At 31.2% G+C, this 23,569-nt stretch overlaps 2 protein-coding genes across 12 annotated transcripts; one reads left to right on the plus strand and one right to left on the minus strand.

Moving 5' to 3' along the window:
- Positions 1-2,689: 2,689 nt before the first annotated feature.
- On the plus strand, positions 2,690-10,965 carry LOC112775264 (serine/arginine-rich splicing factor SR30). 11 transcript variants are annotated; one of them, XR_011877028.1, is made up of 15 exons: positions 2,791-2,906; positions 3,262-3,366; positions 3,920-3,985; positions 4,083-4,157; positions 4,254-4,362; positions 4,536-4,582; positions 4,690-4,747; positions 5,434-5,483; positions 5,578-5,634; positions 5,910-6,055; positions 6,137-6,184; positions 9,220-9,447; positions 9,530-10,028; positions 10,507-10,566; positions 10,688-10,965. XR_011877028.1 is itself a non-coding variant. In XM_025818790.3 (14 exons), exons 2-13 carry the CDS (start codon positions 3,280-3,282, stop codon positions 10,546-10,548), a joined length of 819 nt encoding a protein of 272 aa, XP_025674575.1. In that variant the 5' UTR covers positions 2,791-2,906; positions 3,262-3,279; the 3' UTR covers positions 10,549-10,566; positions 10,688-10,965. The 11 variants fall into 11 exon arrangements, 2 of the variants coding, with proteins under 2 accessions (XP_025674575.1, XP_025674576.1); XR_011877029.1 differs by having other exon boundaries at positions 9,536-10,028; XR_003189497.3 differs by having other exon boundaries at positions 9,362-9,447.
- A 918-nt stretch (positions 10,966-11,883) lies between these two features.
- Positions 11,884-20,859, minus strand: LOC112775263 (E3 ubiquitin-protein ligase IPI1). Its single transcript, XM_025818789.3, has 6 exons — positions 20,529-20,859; positions 14,894-15,063; positions 13,985-14,043; positions 13,862-13,887; positions 13,379-13,769; positions 11,884-12,763 (listed from the first exon to the last, which is right to left on the minus strand). The coding sequence occupies exons 1-6, from the start codon at positions 20,704-20,706 to the stop codon at positions 12,334-12,336; spliced, it is 1,254 nt and encodes a 417-aa protein (XP_025674574.1). The 5' UTR covers positions 20,707-20,859; the 3' UTR covers positions 11,884-12,333.
- Between the last annotated feature and the right edge of the window lie 2,710 nt (positions 20,860-23,569).

Here is a 23,569-nt window from a genome sequence, read left to right on the forward strand (position 1 = left end):
TATAAAATCAAACTACTTTTACAAAAAAAAGTCGTAGGTTGACAAAAGTCTCTGACTAAGAAGACCAATGTATCTATAGATAAAAAATCAAATAATAAAATTTTTAGTTATTATTTTTATATGAAAAAGTCTCATTTTTTATTAATAATTAATTTTAACATTCGTTATCTAAAATTTGAAACAATTTAACGTGTATACTTTTACATTTAATTAGGTGTTAAGTCTGTTGCACAAATAGAAATAATTAATTTGTTATTTAAAAATAATATTTTTTCTCTCTATATATATAAATATAATTAGATATTAGTATAAAAAAATTATATGGATATTTATAAAATTAATTAAAACTAATTTTTTTAAAACAATTGAATCTTGATTCCAACTTTTAATTATAACATTAGTATTCTCTCCAAATTATATGTAATAAATATTTGAAAGAAGAGAAATGAAAGTATATAGATTAAAAAGATAAGCGGTAAAAATTTAAAATTAAATAAAAAACTAAAAAAATATGTATATAATAATAAGAGTAAAGTATCGTTTTTGTCCCCAACGTTTGTGGTAAGTTCTATTTGTGTCCCTAACGTTTAAATCGTCCTATTTGTATCCTTAACGTTTATAAAAGTGATTCAATATTATCCTACTATCAATTATACTAACAAATCAGATTATATTTTTAAATTATTCTCACTTGGATGTGTTCGATTTTAATATTATACCCATTATTTGTGTTTAGATTCAATTATGTCCCTAGAAAAGTGAATTATGTAAATGTTGTAGGAATTAGTTTCAACATTTGATGAGCTATTTTTCAGAGTAGATCATCGATTCTATCACAGATATTTGTATTCTAACTTCAAGAAGAGATTTTTAAAACTTAAACTAAACCGCTCATGATGTGTAATTGACGGTAGGATAACATTGAATCACTTTTACAAACGTTAGGGATACAAATAGGACGATTTAAACGTTAGAGACACATATAGGATTTACCCCAAACGTTGGGGATAAAAATGATACTTTACTCTAATAATAATAATAATATTTTTTATTTGAATTATATTATTTTATTTTCTGTAGAATAAAAAGGTAGAAAAAATAGAGAACGAGAGAAAAAAAAAAAGAAAGATAAAGATGAAAAAATGAGAGTGAGAGTTTGTTAACTTTGGAAGAAAAAATTTTATTTTAATTATAACAAAAAAATATCGGATGACATATTTTGATTTGTCAAATTACTAATATAAAATATAAATTATATATAGAGTAAAAATGGTAGAGAGAAATAAAAAAAATGGAGAGAGGTAGATGAGAGAATTTAGGAAGGGAATTTATTAATTTTGAAAAATAATATTTTCGCTCAATTTTAATAAGAGAGTATCATGTGACACATTTGATTATTAAATTAGATAATAATATATGATTATGATACATAATATAGATATATTTCAATTTCAATTTTAATATTTCAATTTTAATTTTAAAGCAATTAAAGAATGTCATGTTGTACATTTTGATTGTCAAATTAGTAATTAGTCATTGATATTAATATTAATAATGATATATAAAATAGATAGAGTGGTTGAACAAATGAGAGAGATAGAGAAAGAAAGATGGAGGAGGGGAGAACTCTTTAATTTTGGAGGGAAAGATTTGATTTCAATTGCAATGAGGGAGTGACATGTAGCACATTTTGGTTATAAAATTAGTATAGAGAAGAGAAGAATTCTTTAATTTTGAAAGGAAAAATTTTATTTAAATTACAACGAGAGAGTAATATATGACACATTTTAGTTGTAAAATTAGTAAGAAGGAGAGAAAAATTCTTTAATTTTGGAGAAAAAAATTTGATTCCAATTACAATAAAAAAGTGACATGTAGCATATTTTAGTTGTAAAATTAGAATAAATAATAGATATCACACAAAAAGAGGTTATATTAGTTAGAAATAGATTTGAAGATATAGAGAGGGATTAATGACTTCTTTTGTTAAACATGTGTAAGAAATCCAATGCGAAACAAAAACATTTCAATTTTACAGGCTTTATTCTTTTTCTCTCTTAAATCGTCATTCAAATTTAATAAAATTGATATTGGCATATAGTATATTTATTAGTTTCTAAATTTTATAGTTTTTGGAGGCTCAAGAATTTATTGATAAGGTAATATACGAGAAATTGTAAAAAATTTTTACTCGGTACAAATTTAAAAATTACTTTAGATCTATTTAAATATTTTTTTACAGTTAAATCTATAAATTCAAAAAAAATACATAATTATTTTTTTCTTTGTACTTTTTGTAGACAAATAAAAAATTCTTTAAATACAGATCAATATTTTAGCTTACCACTTGACAAAAGTTTATAAACAAAGATAAATATATAATATTTGAATATAACTCATCTTTTATAAATAATTTTGACGGAGAAAAATATTGAGATTGGTCTCTATATTAACTTTTTGGGAATTTAAATATTTATTTTTAAAATTTTTAGAAATTGATTTAGATAATTATTCTATCAAAAAATAAATTAAAGATCGATTTATCTACCAAAATAAAATTTTAAAATTAACCTATATATTAATTTATTTAAAAATTAAAATAAAATATTCACTTTTAAAATTTTTGAGACCTATTTGGATAATTAGTCTAGCTTCTATATTGGAAAACTACCGGTCAGTGTCATCTGCTGAAGACACGTATGAAAATTCATTGGCCTTGAACGGCGTAGATTTCATGGTTGAGTTCTTGAGCACCATGTAAGGCCATGCACGTGTCGCCTCAACACTTGTCCAGTTCTCCGTGCTCTGATTTTGCTCAATAAATATATTTTCTCTATCTGTCTCTGTTTCTCTCTCACTTTAACCTTCACCTTCCATAAGCTTCTCTCAGCTTCTTCTCATTTCAGGTACGCTTCTTTGTCTTCTCTCTCGAATCCTCAACACTGTTCATTGCCATTTCCTTCATCAGTGTCAAATTCTTCTTCTTTAAAATTCCTAATACACACAGGATTTCATTCTAGTATTGCATTTTTTTTTTTGGAAACCATATGTTAAGGTTTAAACTACGTTAAATGGATTATCGTCTGGGAAGGCTCGGAGTGAAAAGGTCTTAATTGTTATTTTAACCACGCTTGATTTCATTTCAATTTCCCTGATCAGTACTTTATCAACTTATGATTGTTATTATTATGATGATGATTAGTGTTAATTATTAGTTTGTTTGGAGATTTATGACGAAAAATGACTAAGTGAGTTAAACAGTGCTTCGGGCGAAGAAAAATGGCTAGACGGTCTAGTCGCACAATTTATGTTGGCAATCTTCCTGGCGATGTTCGCTTGAGGGAAGTAGAGGATCTTTTCTACAAGGTACTTTTATTTATTTGTTGTTATCTATTATTGTTTTTATTATATGTCCAAAAACATATATAAATTCAGGTTATCTTCACGGTTATGTTAAATAATTTTGGAAGTCTTTAAACATTGATCGTCACTTTTTGTTTAGTTTAGCATTTGGACGAGATATGGTTTCATTTCCGGAGTATATTTTAGGGGATAAAAAAGGCTGAATTAAGCAGTGAAGAATCCTTAATTCTATCAATTATTATGCATTGTTTCGTGGAATGGATCATCTCAATTGGAGATTCCACTTGACTATATCAAGTCTTGGTTTTCACCATTGATGGCAAGATTGATCCTTATATAAAACTTACAAGAGAATCTAATCAATAGTGAAGATCTATATTTGACTTGGTCAATTGAAATTTTCAGTTGAGCTTTGAAGTCTCATTCCAATTTTTTTTTTTCTTCCAGCCATGGTAATGGGGAACACAAAGTTTGTTTTGGAATGTCATTGTGGACAAGTACATCTGGAATTTGTTGCTGATGATCCTTAATTGTTTTGTTTGTCCTCTAATTGCAGTTTGGTCCTATTGTTGACATTGATCTGAAGATTCCTCCGAGACCACCAGGTTATGCCTTTGTGGAGGTGTGTCTGAATTTCATGTTGTAAGGATATGAGGCAGTATTTTCCTCAGGGTCTAGATCACTTTTTTACATTGTGTATTGAACATTATATTTTGCAGTTTGAGGATATCCGTGATGCTGAAGATGCCATTTACTATAGAGATGGTTACAACTTTGATGGTTTTCGGTTACGGGTCAGTGCATTTTTTCTTACTTTTCTTGTCCTTTGGAGTTACTTGGAACAATATCTTCAATTATTATGAACTTTTGACCTTTATTTGTTACTGTAGGTTGAACTTGCACACGGTGGACGGGGTCATACATCATCAGTAGACCGCTATAGTAGCTATAGTGGTAGTAGCAGTAGCCGTGGAGTTTCCAGGCGTTCCGATTATCGTGGTATGCATTATTTCTTCATTGAATTTTTTATAGCTATGTATCTCTCTATACTAGTTTATTCTTAGTTTTTTCTTTCTTTATTTTCTTATTTTCCATGGAAAGAAACTCTTCTTTTGTTGACTTTTTCTCTTTTTCTTCCTTTTTTCGTTGTTTTTTATTTTGTGTTTGTGTAGTTCTTGTAACAGGATTACCCCCTTCTGCTTCATGGCAAGACCTGAAAGTATGGACCGATTCTTCACTACAAACACTTGAGATATGCTAGAGTTTTAGCATGCAGGGGATTGATGGTATTTTTAATGTTTGCTGATTGTCGTTTTACATGGTTAGGATCATATGCGAAGAGCTGGTGATGTGTGTTTTTCTCAAGTCTTCCGTGAGCGTGGTGGTAAGCTTATTAAAATAGAAATTGGCTTAAGTTTCATATCATTTGATTTCAAAATGGTTAATGCTGATTGCTGAAGGGTGCTCAGTGCACAGCACACACATATCCACTGCCTAGATGTTAAGTTCAAGTAGAATGAGGAAATTCCTTTATGCCCTGCATTTTTTTTCCTTGCAAAATTAATGAGGAAGGGTAATGATACAAGAAGATTTAGATCTTAGGCATTGAGGGGTGAGATATAAAGTTGTCTTTGGTAAAACTAGTATTCGGGTTATTCAAGAAGTTGTTGGGATTGTTAGTTGGATGGGCTTGTAAGGGCTAAATAGTCAACATAATAATATTGAATCAGGCTAGGCAAGCACGTATATACTTTATAACTTCATATTGGTTTGTATACAACAATAATCTGTCATCTGAGATTTCGCCAAGCATCATATCAATCTTTATTTGAACAGAATAAGCTAGCCCAATGATATTGGCTATTTGAGTTGGTTATGTTTTCTAGTAATTTCAAATGGTGATACTGATGTAGGTGGCTGGGTGAATAACTTATTTTAGGGGGAAGTCAGTCTAGGAAAAATTGCCAATTGTCTCTTCATTGCAACTCTCAGATTAACTTCCTAGGCTTTTTTGAGCTAGTCTTTTTGTTCCAATTTTCACATGATTCATTAATGTTGGTATACTTGTAGGTATGACTGGGATAGTGGATTATACAAATTATGATGACATGAAATATGCTGTAAGTGTTGTAAACCCTTGTCATGTAATATTTTTCATGAGCTGGATTTTTCATGATATTAATATTTTTAACTATTACTGGTACTTTCTTACAGATAAGGAAGCTTGATGACTCGGAATTCAGAAATGCCTTTTCTCGGTCATACATACGGGTGGGTGGATATTATGTGTTACATCCTGCATACTATTTATGATTTTGGAATTTACTTATTTATTTATTTTTTGGTATATTTTGTAGTTTCTTTTGATACAGTCACAGTCTGGTCAGTTCGGATTTCTATGAATCCTGGATAACAATGATTTATTTGAATGCATTTGTGATTATGAACGAGAAAATACCTGTTATTTAGTTATTCTACACATGCTCAAAGAGGGAAAAAAAAGACTTCTTGTTATATGATATAAAGCAAATTGCTATTTGTTCCAGGTCAGAGAATATGATCGCCGGAGTTATTCTAGAAGCCCCAGTCGTGATTCAAGGAGGAGCTATTCGAGAAGCCTCAGCCGCAGTCCATATGTGTCGCGAAGTCGAAGCTATAGTCAAAGCCCTAGCTATAGTGACAGGAGCAGAAGGTTCACGTTGGTTGCATTGGTGAAGAATAATAAGTATAATTTTGGTAATTCAAAGAATTGACAAATTGTTCATATTTGCAGTTGGTCTCCAAAACCAAAGCATTCTCGGCGTTCGTTATCTCGCTCAAGGTCAGTTTCTACCTAGCCTTATTCTGTGTGCAGTTTAGTGCTTTCTGGTATGATTTTGTGAGATATGTATGCATCTGTCTAGGATAAGTTAAAATCTCCTTGTTAGTTTATGTGTGTCATCATTAGAATGACTAAGTGTGTGTTTGGACTGTGGTTGGTCAAACTGGAATTTGAATGGAAGTGATTTTATATAATTGATTTTTGGGTAGAAATATGTTTGTGTCAATATGATTTATGTTTGACAACTCTATACCAAACTTGATTTTGATAAAATAAATAGTTTGGATAATATTAGTTAAAATCACTTTTAGATAAATAATTACTAAAAAGGACATGACATTAAATTATAATGTTATTTTTTTTATACATGTTTAATTTTTTTAATATTTTTTCTTATATGTTTTTATATAGTATATTTTTAGTACTCTTAGTACTCTTTTTTAGTATGCCATGATTTTTTACTATTATTATTATTTATAGTTAATTTTTTTGTTTAATTTATTTTATCTAATGGGATCAGTAAATTATATTATAAAAAGATAATAATAAATATAATATACAAAAATTACTATTATAAAAATATATAATGTCAAACAAAAAATTAATAAAAAGTATAAATAATAAATAATAAAAAAAAGAACTCATATAAAAAGAAGTAATAAAAATTCTATAAATAATACAATAATATGTATAAAGGATAAACTTGGTAAAAGAAAAATAAATGTTGAATGTCACTTAAAATTATTGTTATCATCTGGGAACCGAGACTGTAGAACGTGTTCTATATCTATGGTGATTCGAAATTCTAGATGATGTATAAAATTCAATGGTGAAAATCTTTTTGCCTTCTCCATCTGGCTTATATTTTAGAGTAAAGTGACAAATAAACTCTTGAGGATTTACATTTCGGACATATTAGTCTTTAAAGGAAAAAAAAAAAGTACCAATAAAGTCTTCCAGAATAGCAGATGTGGACACACTACCTTCAAATTAGCCCCTATGATTAGAGTAGAAGGTCTTAATTTGAACTAACTTTTCCACGCTTGTTATCCTAGAGGATTTTTTTGGTACTTTTTTTTTAGGAACTAATCTGTTTGAAATGTACATCTTCAGGGGTTTATTTGTCACTTTACTCTATATTTTATTTGGGGATCAGGGATGAAATGACCCGACATACATCAATGTTGGGCTACACCACCAAAATCGTAGAAAACCTGCCCTCAAAGCCACTCATACTGATTTTATTTTATCTCGAGACAAAACTATTTTGTTGAGTTTGATTCTTCACTAAGATAAAAGATTTTACTAAATTAGATCCTCTTTAAGAACAAAATAAAAACCAACAGTATAAAAGAGTCTTACACTCTAATTATATAGTTCAATTTATATGATTCTTAAGTAATATATGATTTGAGATCTTAAAATTCTTTTAATTTTGAAGTGTATCAAATTACACCAGCAAGAGCAGTAGAGCACCCTTTTATTAGCAAATGAACACCCAGAACTTTTTATGCTATGGAAATTCTTAGGAGCTTGTTCTATAATCAAATAGGAATTGAATGATTGAATAATTTTAGGAATTGAATGATTGAATAATTTTTTGTTAATATACCCTTGAGGGAGAAGACATTTGATAATTGTGTTAATAATAGAAAGCAGCATATGAAAATAAGAAACTCATTTTTGAAATTTAGTACGTATATTATGTGAGCCTTCTCATTATACTTATATTTATTTTGTAGTAAAATAAGTGAATTGAGGAGTTAAAATTAAAATATAGTGACTAGACACGCTTAGATAGTTTCAGTGAGCTTCTTCACTTCTCATTTTATATTTATTATCATTTTAGAGGATCAAAATCTCTTACTTTTGTTCCCGTTGACTAAATTCTCTGATCTGTCACTGCTGGTGAATCTGTTGGGAGATATCCAAATAATAAGACAGGTGGAGTGGCAGACACCATATTCTGCATACTCCAGATATCATGCACTATCAGGAATGTAAAATTGCTTCTGGTTAATTATGTGATATTTATTAATGCTTTTCATCCAAGATTGTTTTCCCCTAAAATTTTGTATGTTATTGTTGATTCATGTTTAAATACATCTTTATTCATGTAAAATAAGTGAACTAGTGCCAACTTTTTGCCAAAGCCAGTAATGCTAGCAATCTCTACTATGTTGGACAAGCGAAACCCCAGTCAAGCTTTTAGATTAGGTGCACAAACTGCACATTATCTCTATTGTCTGTTAGTAGATGTGAAAGCCTTGTTGATACAAGCAAAGAGTTTTATGTCATATTGTCTTCAAGTTCTCACTTAGATTACTGTGTTTGGAGTAGTAGAGATAGTGGATTATAATTATCAAGTAATCAGTTTACTTGGAGCAGCTTGTGTGGTGATTTGGTAATACCAACCTATTTTGAGGCCCAGATAATAGAGAAATTATTGTTGTTAGTCAATTTAGTGACAATGATAACCGTTGGCTGATTTCAAGTCGGGTTTGTTTACCTCATTAGTTATTTCTTAGCCCAAAATGTACTCTGCAATTTTTAGGAGTTTCTCGTCGCTTCTTACACCGCTTTATATAGATGATTTTGGTGTAATAGTTTGATTCATTAGACAAGGTTCTTGATTATGTGGAATTTTTGTGCTATTTGACTTTTCAAATGCGTTGTGTCTAGAATTCTAGGTGGAGATGGAAAGTCTTTTAAGCCTCTGCTGTTATATGGAAATGACATCATCCCTTTATTTCATGTTTAATTAAGACCACCAATTTTCAATGACCTTGAGAGATGTCATTCATTTTATTTCATGGATGGTTTGCATGTTTATGTTGCGTTTCTAGAAATTCCTATTTGTTTCTCAAAAGTCAAACTGAATGCATGTTTTCTGTTTCCCTATTTTTGCAACTTGAAGGGAGTGTCTTCTTTCCTTAAAGTTTTCTTGTGTTTTCAAAGACAACTTTTTGGTATGCTGTCTACTTTGCTGTTCTCACAAAGCCAAATTTTGTGTTTACTTTGTTGTTATCATATAGCGAATTGCTGTGCCCTAGAAGTATCAGCAATTAAGCATAATTCCTCATACGTGGAAAGGTGGATGGGGCATTGGTAAAGTGGATTGTCAGCTTTTGCCAATAATTTACTCAATGTTCATTAGGCTTGGCTCTTGTTTTCTAGATGTGGCCTTTTCTGGTGACCTGGGAACTTCGTGTTAGGACCTGAGGGTATGTGGTGCTCAAAACGCCTGCAACTTTTGGTCCAAGGTAATATTGTTTAATTGATGAGCACCTGTGGAACACCTTAATGCTGCGACTAACGGTAACAGTAATGGTATATTGATTTAAGGCACAGTCTGCAATTGTTGGCTGGATGCCTATAGATGGATGAGTTGCAATCTAAAAGGTGGATTACCATGAACTAAGTGCTATTGTTACCGACCATTTCAAACCAGCAGAGTTACAATTCGAAAATTACAACATAGTCTCTGGTTTAAGTTCTGGGGTCAGCCATATTCGTCTGCTAGGATTCCTTTTATTGTCCTGTGTTGGGTTTGTTTTGGTTAAAATGTTGGGTATAATTGGTTGAAGGTGTCGTGCTGCTGACAATAGATTGTTTGGCAATTGTTGAGACTATAGACGTGCGATGAATTGGGTTCTTATTCACTTGGATCCCGTGCAAGATTTGTGGTAGATTGATTTCTTCCTTGTGGTTTGGTAACCTTGATGTGGAATATTGCTCTCGTGGATGGAACTCCTTCTGTGGATCATTCTGCATACTGATTTGAGTTTTGTTCATTCTAAAATTTTGCAGATCTGTCTCAAGATCCAGATCTCCTTATTCATCTGTAAGTGCTATCTAGCCAGTATTACTCTTTTATTTAGAAAAGCAGAGCAGAGTCTAGGTTATTTTTATGTTTTCTTTAGATTTGCATGGCTGCAAGCAATATCGTATTTGATCTATGTCACAATAAAGCTTGAAAAAAAGACAAAAAAGGTGGGTGAAATGGAAGGTAGACAAATGCCAAGAGGGAGAGGAAGAGCTAAAAAGGACCATATGTGATGTGATCAAAAGAAATCTATGTGTGAACGACCTCATTAGAAATATGATACATGGTAGGATGTAATGCAGTAATGGTGTCGTTCGATCAATCCCACCTATTGGGATAAGCCTTTGTTGATGATGATGTTATTTTTAATTTTTTTTTCAAGCAATAACAAAGAAGTAAACAAGGCTGTTAGGAATTGAATGTGCTGGAAACTTTATGTAAAGATGAACTCATTCTGCAATATTAATTTGATGCCATGGTTTTATGTATTATGCAGCCTCGACCTTACAGTCGTAGCCAAAGTCCAAGGAGCATGTAATAGTCTCACCCGACCCCAGTAAGTTTATTGCCTCCAACTTGTAATCATTTGATGTGGCTTGTTTAAGAAAGTGTTATATGTACATATCTGGAACTCTTTCTTAATATTATTGATTTCTGACAATAGATCCCATTGATAGGTGAGATCTGATGAATGCAGCCATTCTGTTGAGTTTGCTTTGGAGACTTGCCATTGACTCTGTATTTTCTATACTACAATTTTAATTTGACAAGTGAGACCTAGGATACATACCATTGTAGCTCTATCTTATTATGTACTTGAATTTTAAAGTTGTCATGAGGAGTTTATATTTGGTAGATTATAGCAAATTGATATGAAATATTAAACTATGGATGGGGCATGTATGTTACATTCTGTCCAGCGACACCGATATTGGATGTGGTTAGTTATTGCCTATTGATGGTGTTCGTGCTTGATTTTCTCTCATCAGTTCTAACGAGTCTGCTCTTCACGTAAATTGTTTGCAGAATTGTATTTATATTTGACTATTAAATTTTATTTAGAATATATGCTGCTGCTCTTTTTTTTTTTTGTATTTTCAGTAGATGTTTGGCTCAACAAAATTTATCTTAGTATAAATCTTTGGCAGGAAACACTAAATTTTATCAACAATAATGTTTACCGTATTTTTATTTGAGTTTAATTTTGATGCACTGAGAGTAAAGTATTTTACATCGTCGTGCAATCATATCCAATTTTTTAAATGATCATTTACAGATGAAAGATAATTATTTTTACTGGTGTGGTAATTGAATACACGTGTAAAATTATTTTAACACTGACAATATATTAAAATTAAATTATTTTTATTGTTCTTGGTTTTATAAAGGGTTTTAACTCTCTTGCCTGTTTTCCACCCAATTGGTTTCTTGCAGACAGTCATGTTATCCCTCACATTCATAGATGTTTGTGTTTTAAAAATCCATAATTAAACTGCGGAGTAGTTTAATTAGTATACTGTACAAAATTATAGTCAATTAAGTATATCTAGGATTAATCGTCGAGTAGATTTTAAACAATTTATTTTTTTGTTAATTCTTATTATTAGTTGACTTGACAACATAATAGAGTCCGCTAGCTAGAGTCCGCTAGCTAGAAGTGCATGCAAATCAAATTTATAACATATGACAATCATCCCTTGTATCTCTTATAGTTAAAAAAATTTTTAAACATCTTTGGAATTCCGACCCTAAACAATGTCTTTGACATTAACTTTTCAAATTTTACTTTGGCTTTAGTTCATGCTAAAAGGAATTTGATTTTGAACCCTAATTAAGCAACCATTTTATCATTAAAAAATTATGAATGCAGATATATGTGGCAGAAGTAAAAATAGAATAGAAATAATTGTCTGTGATGATAATTGGTGTGTTTTGTAACACATATAGCACTAAAAAAAAAAAATCAAACATTTCCTAAACCCTCCTGTGAACTTCAAGGTTACCCTGGTTCAGTCATTAGCACTGCACAACAATTTGATCACTGCCACGCAGCAGATATAAAATTACTCAAATTCTCAAAAATAAAACATCCCATGAGAAACATAACATAGTCGACCATTACAGTCTTACAGATACAACGGTAGGCCTGTAGCTACTTCCATCAAACTTCATTTATCCCTTGCCAACTGATAATGTTCTTTCTACTCACTATTTCCTCCAAATAACACCTGATTTTTCTGACTATCTTATTTCCATCACGCTGCCACGTAGTAACCAGGAAAACTATCTAATGGATGCTTGGTTCACAGTGAAGAGGAATATATCATCGATTATGGGAATGCATTCTTTCGGATCCATGCCTTAATCGATAGTTGCTAGAGCGTTCTGACCTACCAACAGTTTGGCGGTATTGTCTCCAGGCTGAATCTCTATCAACAATGCTTAAAGAAGATATGTGCTCTCGTTCCCAAGCATGGTAGCGACTTGGGAGACATGCATCTTCTGGAAAACTACTACGACCTGAAGAACTTGATGGGACAAAAAAGAAACCGCTTTGGTCCGGTGCAATTTGAGGTGATCCACTATGATTACCAGATCTTCGGGATCCAGAAGGAACGTGTGTTCGCGTTGTAGTTGAATTTGGTGATTGATAGTAAGCTTGAAGCGCTTGAACTCTATCACGGGATCGAGCGTTGCTACCAGGATAAGGAGGTAGCATTGAGGAAGTAACTGAGCTCACAGAACCAGAAGAACTGCAGAAAAAAAGCAGCAAAATATAATAAGAATCATTATTTATTGTATATAACTAAAATTTGTTTAATATCATGAATATAAGAATATAGTTTGGCTCTAGTAAAGTTTCAGTTGAGAATGTAATGGCAACTACTCCAATGAAAATACCAAAAACATCTTTTTATGATGACTTATTTGTTTAGCTATATTTTAAATAAAAATAACATTTTTATAACATATAAAAATCAAATTCTACAATTTATTATCCAATAGTTAAAATGAAATATCTTCACATGATAACAATATAACAATAATGAAATCTTCGTTAAAGTAACTACTTATTAATTATGCTATATATTTGAATAAATTTCAAGAGTTTTTGTGATCTTATTTGATAAAAATAACTATTTAGATACTATCGTAAAAAAATTTAAAAATTAAATAAATAAATCTAATACTAAAGACTAAAGAGGAGTACATTCATAATTTCACGTGAAATTGTTTTCGTATAAAACTGTTTATTTCTATTTTGCTCCTCCCAATATACTAAACCAACTTTAAACTATTTCATAAATTCAAGTATTCAACTGAGAAAAAGACTAGGAATACATAGACGCCAAATCTAAAGTAGTTACCTGTGACCCCCAGGAGGATGCATATAAGAACTTGATCTTGGTACATCTGAGCCACCCCTGGATGGCCTTTGAGTCCGTGGAGATATCGACCGGCGATCACCGGCAACTAGACGACTAGTGTATGTAGAGAAAGGAGGGGAATGTTGTTCCCAACTATGATAATGAAGATCCAATGTAGGATATGTGTAGGAAGTGGGCATGTCGCTATGCACAGATGAACCATTCCAATGACTGAAGGTGGAAATCTCTGAAACATTTCCACCTGAGTTGGAGGAAGATGGATGTATTGCTCCAAAATATGCAATATATGGGCAAGGATGATTAACAGAATTTACAACTGTGTTATGATGCTCAGCATATACAGCATGTTGTCCTCCCAGTATATCATGATCTGCATCTCATTATTATTCCGTTAAACATGGCATATTCAGTGTCAAATCTAGAGGTGTTCTAAAATAAAGAAAACTGGAAAAGGGATATTACATGCACTTGATGAAAATTCTCCGTCCCTGGAAGACCAAAAAAAAAAAAAAAAAAAAAAAACAGAACATTTAGTAATTTGAATAAAGAATAGTTTGTAGGTATATCTTATTATGTTAGGCTTACTCGAAAGATGATGGAAGTCTCGCCAAGTTGCCAAATGGGCACCAATGAACTCCAAAGGACTGCAAAGATATTAGAATCACCCAGAAAGAAAATGTAGTAAAATGATTACCTGAACTTCCATCCATATAATGAAGTAATGCTAGCGTTGAATTTCTAACTAAATATTATACACCGAAAGATATTAATGTAGGTTTTTGAAAGAGACAAACTTTCAAGGACCGATACATTTTATTAACAGTAATTAACATTATTTTTATACTATTTAAATTTAAGATTTAAGAATTAGAATTTAAAATTTAATCTTTCGTATTTAGAGTGGGTTAAATAATGATAAAAAATAATAAATTTTATCAATTATATAACATTGTTTTTTGGGCAATTTTTTTTGGATATTATAAAAGGAGGACTGTAATATGATGATATTACACTAATTTGATGTAATGCACTTATATGGAAGTTGTCATTGTCACAAAAAATCGTGATTGACGATTTTAGAAAGGGACAAAAAATGTGACTAACGATTTTAAATAGGCCAAATTTTTTTTTGAAATATCTGACACCATAAAATTGATAGTCCTAGATTTAGACATTGATCCTAGTCATTGATCAATAATCTAACTGTTCCTGATTTTTTTTTCACCTTCTCTCTTTTCCGAAATCGTTATTAACCATTTCTTTCAAATCGATTTTACTAATTTTTATAAACACCATTGTAAATCCCATATTTATGAATTACACAGCCAAAGTCTCATTTTTTCGCATTACACAAACTTAATTGGCATATCAAAAATAAAAATCCTGCTTCTACGTGTAAGTTTTCTTTTCACCTTGTCTATAATTTTTTTTTTCCCTTTCTCAAGTGATAAACTCATAAATGGAAAAAAACATTGAATCAAACAAAACAATTACCATTTCAGAGTAGCTAAGGTCATAAAGGTCCTCATCATGGGTCCAATCATCCATACTGTAATCATGATATGACCGGCCACCATTAGCATAAAGCCATTGACCTTTCTCAATCTTTCGACAATTAGGGCATTGCATTGTTCCTTTCATATTGAATGCTGAACCAATGCAATCTGAATGATAAAAAGATAGTATCCATAAGCGTAAGATAAGATGCCATGCCAATAGAGCTATTAGCTTTTACATAAGAAAATTAAAACAAGAAGTATTGACATTAAACATACATGATATTAATCCTATAGGTTACAAAACTAGTATATACTCCAAATTTTACATTTTCCCGTCACATATTCCCAACATTGAATAGCTTCGTTAACATATATAGCTTCGGTAAATGGAGAATTTTTAAAGGTCATATAGGTCCAAGTTGTAATGATGACTACTTGATATATATACTTAAACGTTAAAAACTATATTTTTTGTCCTTCTAACACTTGTAATTAGAGTGAATTATCAAATTTCGTTCTTGACTCAATCTTTAAATTAATTTACGAAAAATTTTTTTAATCAATTTTTTTTTTAAACATTTTAAGTTAATCACTAGTTCTTTTGTTGTTTTTGTTGCTGATGGCGTCAAAATTTATTGATGTAAGACATTAAGTGACACATTGATCATTATATCACCTAATAGTCTTAATTGGTTGTTAATATAATAAATTTATACAATTAGATTAAATCAATTCCATATTGAAGAGGACTTTGAAGCATTAAAATTCATCAATTTAAAGATGATTTAATCTAATTTGATAAACTTATTATATTTAGTAGTCAATTATTACTATCAAGTGTATGTAGCAAATTCTAACGCCATGAGTAATGAAAGTGATAAAAAGACTAATAGACCAATTTAAAAATTTTGAAGGATAAATTTAATTAAAAAATTTTTTCGAAAATCAATTTAAAAAATAGATAATCTTTCGTAGACAAATTTAACTATTTATTCTTTATAATTGTCTTAAAAAATACCCCGTTAAATTTCACTAATTTTGCCGCTATCATGTCTCATGGAAGTACTTTCTTGATATTTATGGAGCTTTCGGTCACTAGTTTAGTTTTGTTTGTTTTCTTTTCGGCCTTTCGGACCTCCTATGTTCAGTAATACGAAAAAAAGCAGTTAAGGCCATGGGTTGTAAACCCAAGATGCGCACTTGCACTTAGGTTTGGATAAAAATAAAAATTATATTATTAATCCAAAAAATAATTATATTAGTGCGATTGTTTGGAAGTGAAGATTCAAATTCAATTTGTTTTTATATAAAGTTAATAGTTAAAAATTATTAGATAATTTGATAAATTTAATTAAATTATCATCTAATAATTTTTAATTATCAATTTAAAAAAAAATAACTGCACGTGAATTTTCATGTTGTTTGAATCGGTAGGAAATACAACCCTCGATCACTTATGTGATCTTTTTCGTAATCCAACAACAATCATGCAAAAGGAGTTCATAGAACATGTGATTGACATCATCGATGGTAGCGAACATTGTCTCATTGCGCAACCTATGTATACAATTAAACAACACTATTCACATATCAAGGCCTCAAACAAGTATCCATCCAGACATGAAAGCCATAAGTGGCCACAAGTTTAATGAATTGCATTGTGTTTTATTATCTAAGAATCTAGGAAGTGGGAGTGAGAATACATTGATATGAAAATATGATAAATTTAAAATTTTTGTTATTACCTCTTTTGTGCCAGTGTTGCAAAGGAAGATAGCGAAAAGAAATGGAACATAGTTTTTATGCGCGTTGTGGGCGCTATGGATTACAAGAAATGGGGTCATTTTCAATAACAAAAAGGTATGCTCTAATAAATGTTTGACTAGAAGTAAAGTTAAATTACCATTTGTGAGATTCAAAATTTATGAATTATAATTAAGGAAAGGGAGAGACTGATGATTAGTGACTATTTTAGGTTTGTAATAATGTCGGAAATATTTGAGACAATGAAGATGTAAAAGATAGAATTTAAATGAGTTGCTTAAAGTGAGAGAATAGTTAAACTGTATTATTATTAGACCAACTATGTTATATAAAATAAAATATTAGACGATAAAAAATGAGCATAGGCATAAGTTTAGTGCGGCCAAATGTGTATGAACAAAATAAGAAATAAAGATATAAAAAAAAAGTTAGTGTAGCGCATATTATTAAAAAGACGGTAGAATTTCACCTAAAGATAATTTGAACATGTAAACAAATGGTGAAAGATAGAAATCCAAAAAGACTATACACAAAATGATAAAAAAGATTTATATATAAACTTTCTTACTATAAACATAATACATTATATGATTCAATGGCATTATTTGACCTATTTCCTCACCCACTTAGTGTTTTTGTTTGAGGTAGTGAGGACTTCCTCGGCTGGCATGCCGAAGGTTGGCTTGAGCGTGGTATAGTATACCTTAAAAGTGCATATTGATAATATGAAATTCAAAGGTCGAATGAAAGAGAAAAATGAGGTGTCGATGCTGTGGTGGACTGGTGGTGTTGAATGGTCAGTCACGTTATCATGAGTATGGAATGATGTTGTCTAAGTTGAAGTGGAGGGAGCAATCGAATCTATGTGTCATAAGCTTTATGAGCCTCTGTTTTATGTTTGAGTTGAATATTCAATTTGGACTTAGTATTCGTAACTCATGTTAGTCCCTAACTTTATTTTTGTCATAAAACTGTTAATGTCATGCTGAAATGAACTGACGATTACCACGCTGAACTTTCTAATGAGTAATAATTATTTGATGTGTCAATTAAAATTTTTTTATCTTAATTTTTTCCTAATGAAATCTTTGAAACTATAACCATAACTTCACTTAAGGACTTCTTAGGAAACAAATTGAGATAAAAAATTTCAATTGTCACATCAGATAGCTCTTAGATAGTTTAACATGGCTGTCATTAGTCCATCTTAGCATGTCGTTAACAATTCTGTGACAAAAACAAGATTAGAAATTAACGTGAGTAGCGGATGCAAAGTTGCGGGGATAAATTGAATAGATTGGAAATTTGAGGACCAGATCAAGATGCAAATGCAACTTTTGGTACGAATTTAAATACTAACTTGTGTTTTTTATGTTGTTGTAATTGTTGTAATTTCTTGAAGGGTTAAGTATAATTTTGGTCCCTAAGATTTAGGCCAAAAATTTTATTTGTCCCAACTTTTTTTGCAATCGAATTTGTTCCTAAGGTCTAACTTAATTTTAAAATCGTCATATCTCTAATTTTTGGGCAAAAATACCCTCCTACTTATTTACACTCACCATCATCAGTTCTCAAATTTACTGCCCCTCTCCCCCTTTCCTAACTTCTTCCAATTCACCTCCCTCCTCTTCTCCCCAGCCTCGTCTGACCTCCCCGGTCGCACCTCCGTCTCCCTCCTCACCAATCTAACCTCCCGCCTCTCCTCTGTCCCACGCCTCTCCGCCTTCGCCTTTCACCCTCCAGCAACCTTCCACAATTGCAACCTTGCCACTATCACTTTCTCTGCGATGCCCACCGTTTTGATGAAGCCTACAACACCTTCTTCCTCTTCATTTCCCCCGGCTTCCTCCCTTACCACTGCACTTTCAACGTTCTCCTCTCCCGCCTCTTTCCTTCTTGAACCCCGTACCGAACTTGGGCTTGTGCCCTTTCTTTGATCCAAGCTAATTACGACTTCATTCCCTCCATTATCACCTATCACCGCTTAATGGATCTTTTTATAGGTTTGGTTAACCCTCAATAGCAACAACAAGAATACAACATTCATATTTTCTTTTTTGAAACAAACAAAGAAAGAAAAATTAGGCAGAGATAGAGGAAGAAAGAGGAGAAAGGGAGAGTTGGGCAATGGCGGGGAGGGAATCCACCACCGTTACCACTGGTTGGTTCACTGGAAGCTCAGCAGCAGGTTTTTATCGTTGTCCCATCTCGATCGGAGCTCATAGGGAGCGCGTGAAGGAATAGGAGAAGCAGAGTGGGGGCGAGAGGGAGAGGGAAAAAAGTCAGGGGAGTGAGATAGTGATAGAGTGAGGCGAAGGTGGGATGACATCGTTTTGAGGAGATTGTGATAGGTGGGGTGAGGGTATAATTGTCCAAAGGACAATTTTAAAATCAAAATGGATGTTAGGGACGAATTCTAATACAAAAAAGATATTGAGGACGAATAAAATTTTTAGCCTAAATTTTAAGGACCAAAATCATACTTAACTCTTTTTTAAACTATCGTTGGACCATAACCTCGTTTGAGGTTTTAGCTCTACAACTGTAGTTGCTTTACTGAGAAACAAAAAAAAAGTTCTTGCTCAATTTGAAACTTATTGTCCCTATCATAATCATAATTATACCCTCTTTTTTGTATCTTGTTCTTGTCTTTATGACATTACTGACCCTAATAATGTACTTCCTAAGTTCCTTGCCGAAAAACGATAAACAACACAATCTGCATGTATTTATAGGCTGCGTTTGTTTACGGGGACGGGACATAGAGACAGGAACACAAAGATATAAAATCGTGTTTGACAGATGAGATATAGATATATTATATCCAAAGACACTGAATTAGTGTATTTTGTGTCCATCTTGACAGAAAAGACACAAAGACACTAACAAATGACACAACTTATTTTTTATTTTTTCTTTTATTATTCTTGTTAATTTTTCATAATTATATCTTTTATTATTATATTTTTTTCTCAAATTTTTTTGATGAAAAAATAAAAATAAATTAAATTTTTATAATTTATTTTTGTTTATCACTAAACAGAATACAAGAACACAAAATTTTATATTTCTGCTCTTTTTATCTTATTCTCAATATTTTGTCTTATTCTATTCTTAAACACAAACCAGCCTAGTGACAACACACATGCAAGAATTCATCCCATTAAACATTAAGTCTAACAAATCTGAACGAAAATATCCAATTGTATTTAATGCTTCGAAAGAGAAAGACATTTATAGAAAAGTTGTGTTGTTTAGCCTAGCCATGATCATATAATCAAAACACATCCACAGCAAAAGGTAAGAGGGTCCTACAACCTAAAAAATCATCTCACTTCAGAGAGATTTTAATCCTTCTAAAGTACACATTATTTACTTTTTATTTTAATTTTTTGACAACCAGTAATTTTACTTTTTATCATTTTTTTTTTCAAATTATATCTTTTTTTTTTCTTTAACTATATTTTAGTAATAAATTAATATAGAGGCAGCATTACTCCGTTCCTTAATGTGTATATAAGAATTACACCTGAGTTTTAAAAGGATAGCGACTAGCTCCTACGAGCGTATCATTAATAATCAAAGTCATGCATAGGCATAGTTGATATTTCTTCTTCTACATCAAAATTGCATTATATCTATAATTTTAGATCTCAATTTTTCTAGCTAAAACTCCAAAAAATCCCTTCAAATTCAAAACCATGCCATGAGGAAATGAAATACAAGCTCCATTATTCTAATGCAATATATATATATATATATATATATATATATATATATATATATATATATATATATATATATATATATCATTCCAAATGGTGAATTGAAACCATATGCATACATTTAGAAATGAATTAACTCACCAAGATGAAATTGATGGCCACATTTAAGCTTAGCCAACGATCGATCCCCATTATCGATAACAGCGTCAAGGCAAATTGAACATGAGACAGAATCAAACGAATTAGCTCCACCACCGCCACCCTCTCCTCCATCGTCAACCACCTTGCTTTCTTCGTCATATTTCATCCCAAGACCCATAATTCTCCACAAATAAATAATTAAAAAAATCCAAAAATCGTAGCAAATGAAGCGAAGCAACGAAAGCGCAAACAATGTTTCGTTTTGTTTATTTATTAATGCGTCTTTCTTTCTTCTTCTTTTCTTTTTTTTTTTTTGTCTTTTTCCTTTTAATTTTTTCCTTTTTTCTCTGTTTTGTTATCGTGTGTCTAAGTTGCGTTTACGACGTGCAGTTTGGCGTTGGACACGGGAGAGAGAGCTACGGAGGCGAGAAATTAAAGGTGTGTTTCTCGTGTTTAATTGTGTGAGATTTAAAAGTCTTTGATTTCAGGATGAAGAGCACAATGGACAGACACGAATGAGAGAGAAAGATCGATGCAAGAAAGAGAGAGATTATGATGCCTTACATTTTTTTTTTGGTGACTTATGCCTTACATTTGAATAAGAGAATGTCTGACAGCCAACATTTTTAATAAAATTTAGTCTAATATTTAATTATTAAAAAAATATGTAATTTTATATTATTAAATATAATTTTAAAAATATTAATAATAATTAATTAATAATTACAAATCACAAAATATACTAACTTTTTAACATTATTCTTTAAAAATTTTTGGATGAAAATATGATGTCTTTTTCTTTTCTTTGGAAACTTATTTTTTGCTAATGAATTACCGTCATTAGATTTAATTATTTGTGCATTTTTACATATGTCAATAAAGTTAATTTCTTTTTTTTCTTGGATAAATTTATTATTGTTTTAAACATTCATAAGTAAAAATAATAGTTCATTCATATATATATATGTTATCCAGATATTTAGTAATCGAAATTTATAAGACACATTTGATCATTACAAATATTTAAGATGGTTTGAAATTTATATTATAAGAACAAAATCTACTCCTTTTATAAGTATCAGTTTTACGTGTATTAAATCTTTATTTTGTCAATGAAAAAGAAGTTTTGTAAAATAAAAAATATGCATAAGAGAATAAACGAATTTTACTTAATAAAATAAAGTTAAAAACACTTTACAAAATTTCAAAGTATTTACAAATACAGAAAAATTCTACAAAAATTCAGAATAAAGATTACAAGTTACAACAAAGAAGAATTTGATAAAACAAAACTAAAAAAGATGACTTTGCAGAAAATAAAGAACACATAATTATAATGAATATAAAGAACATGTGGAAGGAAACCTACACAGAAAACTAGATTAGATAAAATTGCAGAAAGTTACTGAGATATGTGAGACAATAATAAGTGTGGTTTTTGAGTGAAATTTTCAACTTTTTGTCCATCATTTGTCACTATATTTATAGACATCTTCAACCAATCAAATCTTATCATGTGTCGACCTTCATATACTCTGGATAGTAACTGTTCCTACCGATCACAAACTTAATAACCATTTTGCAAGCTTCGTTCTCAACCTTTTCGATCGACTTACTTCTTGTCGATGCTAACCATTGAACTCCCTTAATCGATTCTCTGTCCTCGACACAATTAATGTTGACCGAAAAATTGCCCCCCACCCCCTAAGATCATTGTTATTGTTGAGATTTTTCTCAAAGAAGTATGATCGATCCTTTGACGTAGGCGAAATAAATTTATATTTCTCTCACTCCTTGAGTAAATAACTATCATTATTATCACTACCCTATTAAATGCGTGCACGTTCCCCATGTCTAATCAATCTCTTTGTGCTCCCTCTATCTCTCATGTTCCATCTTCTAAGTTACGCTTATAAAAGCCCAAGCATCCACTTTCCTTACACTTTTTGTATTTCTACACTTCATCTTCTCTAACGGACTCACCCTTTTCTTGCTTTAAGCATCTTCGTCTCTCTAGTACCTTACACAGTCATAGTTGCCTCCATACTCCAAGCTTCCAACTTTTATATATCTTAACATACTTTTGGTATACTTCAAGAAAGTTTTAAAATAGTGACTTATTTTAGTGATCTACAAAATTGATTACTATTAGTAACCAATTTTATAACCAATCAAAATTTTTTAGGACAAAAAAAATTGGTCGCTAAATGAAATTCAACGACCACCCATTATTGGTCACTAAATCAGTCGCTAAAAAAAAATTAGTGACCGATTTAGCAACCGATAACAAAGTCGTCCTAGTTGGTTGCTAAAATCGGTCGCTACTTTTTTACATAGCAACCAAAACAAAATACTTAGGCATTGGGGCCGTTGGTTGATATTTTAATTTAGTGATCGGTTTTGCTACCAACATGAAAATAGTCTAAAAAATAGTCGGTCACTAAACTGGTCGCTAGGAAATTGATCGCAAAATTAGTTGCTAAGAATTAATATAGCGACCGATTTAGCAATCAACTATAAAATCCAGGTTTAAAGTAGTTAGTTACTAAATCGGTTGCTATTTTTATTGATTAGTGACCGATTTAATGACGAACAAAATATTTGGACAAACTTAATTGATCATTAAATCATAATATTATAAATTAATCGGTCGTTAAATCGGTCGCTATTTCTTCCTCTTCTTCTCCCAAAGTCTCTGTTTCTACCCTAAACTCCATTGTTTCTAGAACCAGTATCACATACACCACCCTGTAGCTTTTTCATAAACATAGTCACACACTCTCTCTGTTGTCTTCAATCTTGTCGCTGCTTGCTTGTCGCTCGCCGTTGCCACTTGCTTGTTGCTCGCCGTCGCCGCTTTCTAGTAAACGTGAACCATTCGCTGGCATATTTTAGGTTTTTTGAAACTTTTGATTTTTTACTCGATTACTCTTTTTCTTCCGATTTCTTCATTTCTTCTCTTCCATCTCTGGCGAAAGGTGAGCTACTTCTTTTTCGATTCCAATCTTCGTCTTTGGAGATCCATCTTGTCTTCTTCTTTT

The sequence above is a fragment of the Arachis hypogaea genome, chromosome 19, assembly GCF_003086295.3.
Source record: "Arachis hypogaea cultivar Tifrunner chromosome 19, arahy.Tifrunner.gnm2.J5K5, whole genome shotgun sequence".
Taxonomy (NCBI): Eukaryota; Viridiplantae; Streptophyta; class Magnoliopsida; order Fabales; family Fabaceae; genus Arachis; species Arachis hypogaea.